This window comes from Coffea eugenioides, chromosome 7 (genome assembly GCF_003713205.1).
Source record: "Coffea eugenioides isolate CCC68of chromosome 7, Ceug_1.0, whole genome shotgun sequence".
Classification (NCBI taxonomy): domain Eukaryota; kingdom Viridiplantae; phylum Streptophyta; class Magnoliopsida; order Gentianales; family Rubiaceae; genus Coffea; species Coffea eugenioides.
The window spans coordinates 18,057,453-18,062,453 of NC_040041.1; the positions used below are offsets into that span (position 1 = coordinate 18,057,453).

The window sequence follows — 5,001 nt, forward strand, 5'->3', positions numbered from 1 at the left end:
AGTAATTCAAAGTGGAGAAGAAGCTTATCAATGAACTGTATGGATGTTCAGGCCTACTAGCAGCAAAGAAGACTTGTTATGTTCCAAAACCTCTTCCTAGTTCAACACATTTATTGCATACCAATTTTGATGAGAAATAACAGGAGGTATGAAGATGCAGCTAGAATCAACTAGCGAATAATCGCACTTAGAACTTTTATCCATCCAATCCTCCCAAAAAGCAAAGTTGTAGTTCGAGGCTGAAAGCAAGAACAAATCAATGCAGAAAAAACTTCCAATATACAAATATCAAGATACTAGACCTCCAACCATCCCCACTCTCCAACAAAGAGAGGATGCAGTCAAGGCTGAGTTGATTACTAATTTAACATGCATAACAAACTTCCTCTATGCAAAATACACAGTGTGTATCATTTATATGATGCCCATACCACTCATTGCAAAACCAATAGACAGACTAGTACAAAAGTGGTAAAGTTTATATTTCAGCAGTATGAAAACATATCATACAGTCTGCAAACATGTCTGCTAGTTTTGTGGTCTAAGTATCACTAAGAAAATGCAGATAACTTGAAACACAAAGCTACCACAAGCTATTCACAATGACCACAAAAATAAAATGTTGAGAAGTCAACAAGCTATCCGGTGCTACCTCCAATTACCGCATAAATGGAGAACAGCCAGTGGGAAACCACTGCATCATTTACCTGCCACGCAAATAAAGTGTAGCATAAATTTAATTCGACTTGATACATCAAACATCTCCTTATGCACAAGTTATGCGATGACATGAACAAAGACACCACATTTAGTCCTACATCGACGCCTACACCTAGACCACTGCCTTGTGATTGTTATCTTTGTTTTGACTATGTGCAACACTGTCAAAGCCATTTGCCTTGACAAAATCATCCAGTTAAGCACCAAAGACATGAATACAAACTCCCACAAAATCTTCAAATAACCCAGATTAGATAAAATTTACCCAAAAGGAAGGCCCGAAATAGTTGAAGACACTGAACCATAATTCGCCAACATATTCAGATAGATTAAAATTACATCACGGATCCATCTAACCCATTAAAATTTAAGGAAAAAACAGAGAGAGTACAATGGCATTTTTGAAGCCAAAAATGCTGAAAAAAATGGATTAATATACTGAGAAACTTCTTTTAACAATTTGCATTTGAATCAACCATCAACTTAATATGCACTATGGTGATTAAAGTGACCCTATGCTCAAAGCGATCAACTTAATTTGGATTTCTCATGTTCAAAGAAATCTGTTTTGTATCTTCCAGTACAAATGACATTCTGTTAACACATATCATAGCAAAACTCAATTTGGAATTTGAAATTTGAAAAGGACTTCCATTACAAAAGACATGCAGTGAAAGAGCTGATTCGGAATTGAGTTTTGAAAAGGATCTGCAACTACACCTATTCCAAGAAGAAATTAATAGCAACTTCAAGAATATATGACGCAAGTTGTTAATTGCAATGAGAAAAAACACTGGATTTGTTTGGATACAAGTTTATTTGGATGATGTTGTAGCACTTTTTGTGATGTGATGTATGTGAGATAAAAAGGTGATTGAGAAGATATAAAGGTAATTGAAATTTGTGAAGCAAATTATTTTACCTCAAATCATCTCAATCTAAATACACCCGCTAATTATGATCCACAATCACGATTTTAGTGGTCCTAAAAAATCCTATGCTAAAGTGGATTATTATGCTAAACTCCAAAAGCAACTGAAGCTGTCTTAAACCAGCAACTACCTGCTAGGGGCGTTAACAAGATTTTTCCAATGTGTTTGTTGCTCTCAAAATGCTTATGTGCATCAGGTGCTTTGTTAAAGTTGAAAACTGCATTGTCAATCCCAGGGGTAAAATCCTGCTTTGCAATCATCGGCCAAACATCTCTTTGTACTCCTTGAAGCACAATAGCTAATTTGGTGTCACTTAAAGTGTATAAATCCAAACCTGCAAATAGAATATCAAATTACAAATAAAGACCAAGTAAATTAATAACACAAACTTCAAATCAATAATGTATTGATGTTCTACCCATGACTTGGAGCCCCTTTGCAGCAAGTTGCTTGAAGTTTACGAGACTCCGAGGCCAAACACCATCATGCTCATGTATGATAAGCTTTCCGCCAATAGCAAGTGTTTCCAAATTTTGTTCCATAAATTTTCTACCCATGTTATCTAGAATGCAATCAACCCCTTCAACAGAATATGTAATGTTAGCTATTGAGGGACATAAGGATTCGTAGGGATAAAATTCACAATATCGAGAAAAATGTACCAGTTTTTGCAGTTTTGTGCACACAATTGGAGAAAACTTCTGTCTTGTAGTTAATGGCAAAATCAGCTCCTAATTTCTTGCAAAAACTTACCTTTTCATCAGATCCTAGCAAGCCAATGCAAGAGAAAATCATTACAACAATATAGAATTGGTAATTCATGATCTTCACCTAATTTGTAACCAATATATCTCTTATTTCCCAACAAGACTTCAACACATTAGAATCACACAAACTCTTGCATATTTGAAACTAAATCTATATTCCTTGTACCAACTGAATGTTGCTATCCTCCAAAATATAATGAATGATAGAAAAAAAAAATTTCATGAACGCGGCAAACCTAAAGGAACAAACCTTCTGTTGCATATACAGTACACCCTAGGTTTTTGGCAATTTGAATTGCCAACGATCCAACACCCCCGGCTCCTCCATGTATCTGCAATATCGAGGTACTCAACAATAAAGAAAGAATAATGAGCTTTTATGCTAATAACTATAAAGATATTTACCAGTATTTTGTCATGACAATTAAGTTTGTTCATGGAAAAAAAGCCCAGCCAAATTATAGCTGCTGCGCATGGTAATGCAGCAGATTTTACTACATTGAGTCCCTTTGGAATAGGAAGAACATGAACTGCAGAGACAGCCACCAACTCAGCATACCCTCCACCGTCTGGAAGAAAAGCACACACCTACAAAAAGATACCCACCCGAAATTGGATCAAACAAGCAGATTGTACCTCGGACAAATATGAGATTTATAAATATGGGACAAATATGGGATTTATAATCTACATAAATTCGCCAAGGCTAATACAAGAATATGGGATTTTCCAGGACATTAAATATAATCTAGTCTAGGCTAACAGACGATAAAATATACGATAATAGATTTATAATTTGACTTAACTAATTTAACTCCAAACATGTGGATATAACCCGAGCTTATTGGTAAAAGTAGAAGTAAAGGACCAACCTGGTTGCCTTTAGTCCATCCCTTCACCATTATACCAACTTCAACGACTGACCCTGAACATTCAAAGCCAAGAAGGTTCTTCCTTTCAGGGGGGCTATAACGCCCCTCTCGCCGCCACAGATCTCTTCTATTCACAGTGGCAGCTTGTACCTTGATCAAAACCTCATGAGGTTTAACTATGGGTTCATCAACTTCCCTCAATTCCAACACTTCAGGGCCACCACACTTGCGAAACACTATAGCCCTCATTGTGTTCTGTCAAATTGAAAAGCTACGGAAAAATAAAGACACAAATCGTCCAAATTTTGAAAACCTACAAAACACGAAAAGATAGCACTTACTATTTGACAAGGAGCAAGGATCCAAACAGTACTTCTCAGAGGATTATAGAAATTTTTTTTTTTTTTTAACATAAAGTATGACAGAAGAAATTTGAACCCTCAAAGTTCAGACTGCTTGTTAGAATGATAACCGCATATACATAAGCCGGGTTGGGGGCATGGGTACTTCTTTTTCATCTTTTTTTGGGAGAGAATGCATCCCACTCTGATAAATAATTCTTTGTTGGGCCGCAAAGCTTATCTTCCAGCTAGTAGTTTCCAGCGGTGCATTTCGAACAAGGTGGGCTTTAAAACACCCGGCCGAGGCTGTAAGAAAGTCCCCGTGCTGTTCAAAAGTGGGCCGGGGCTTTACGAAAAAATTTAGGATCCGTTTGAGGTTGCGTTATATCATTAAAAAGTATTTTACATATTGAAACTTTTAATGAAAGTACTTATTAAATGCTAAGTGCTTTTAAGTATATTAATTAGAATATAATTCAATAAGTACTTATTGCATTGGATAATATGTAATTTGAAACATTTTAAATATATTTATCCCTTTATTTAGTTCATAAGATAAAATAAAAAGATTAAATTTAATGTTTAATTTTTTAAGATATAAAAACTATTCTAAAAGTACCAAATTTTATCTTTAACGTTAAAAAACTGCCCTTCTAATTTTATGAAATGAAAAACTGCACTTCTAATTTTATGAAATGGTATTTACTAACTAACTCAAAAGTAATTTTAGCTCTTAAAATTGCTTTTTCACTAAAAGTACCGTAACCCCAAACGAGACCTTATAATGACTTCTATGTGGGTCAGGGTCTAAGAAATGGGTGTCCCCGATAAGATTTTTCTTTTGTTTTTTCCCCTTGTGTGTGTTTATATTTCATTTTTCGCCCTGATTGGTTCAAGGAAACTATTGAGAAAAATGTTGGGTTATAGACCATTGATATCTAAGGTCCTATTTGATAAGTCAACTTAATACTTAAAATTAATGAATTCAAATCTTAATATATTCAAACCGTTTGATTACCAAAAATTGAACATTTGAATTAATTAAATGGCACTGAATTTCTTAAGTAAAACTTGCTCCCAAAATCAAGTAATAAACTATTTACTTATCTGTAAGGATCGAAGACAATCAAGTGGAAGAGATAAGCAGTGTAAAGATCACAAATGTAACAATAAGTAAATAAAAAGGAAAGAATTATAAACCAATTAACTACCCAACTCCTCTTGAGCTTGTAGATTAATTCAAACAAGTTTCTTCAAATTGATGAATTACAATCACTCTTGTGTACAAAGGAAGGTTCACCTCCTCCTTACCCCGAACTCCACTCGGTTAAACTAGGAAGTTTTACTATCCCTCAGGACAACCCTCACA

The 5,001-nt window shown here is 35.0% G+C and overlaps 1 protein-coding gene across 2 annotated transcripts; it reads right to left on the minus strand.

The window, feature by feature from the left end:
• Positions 1-290: 290 nt before the first annotated feature.
• LOC113777845 (quinone oxidoreductase PIG3-like) lies at positions 291-3,795 on the minus strand. 2 transcript variants are annotated; one of them, XM_027323061.1, is made up of 8 exons: positions 3,633-3,795; positions 3,292-3,546; positions 2,825-3,007; positions 2,670-2,751; positions 2,315-2,419; positions 2,071-2,232; positions 1,783-1,986; positions 291-707 (listed from the first exon to the last, which is right to left on the minus strand). In XM_027323061.1, the coding sequence occupies exons 1-8, from the start codon at positions 3,702-3,704 to the stop codon at positions 700-702; spliced, it is 1,071 nt and encodes a 356-aa protein (XP_027178862.1). In that variant the 5' UTR covers positions 3,705-3,795; the 3' UTR covers positions 291-699. The 2 variants fall into 2 exon arrangements, with proteins under 2 accessions (XP_027178862.1, XP_027178863.1); XM_027323062.1 differs by having other exon boundaries at positions 3,292-3,562.
• Positions 3,796-5,001: the final 1,206 nt, after the last annotated feature.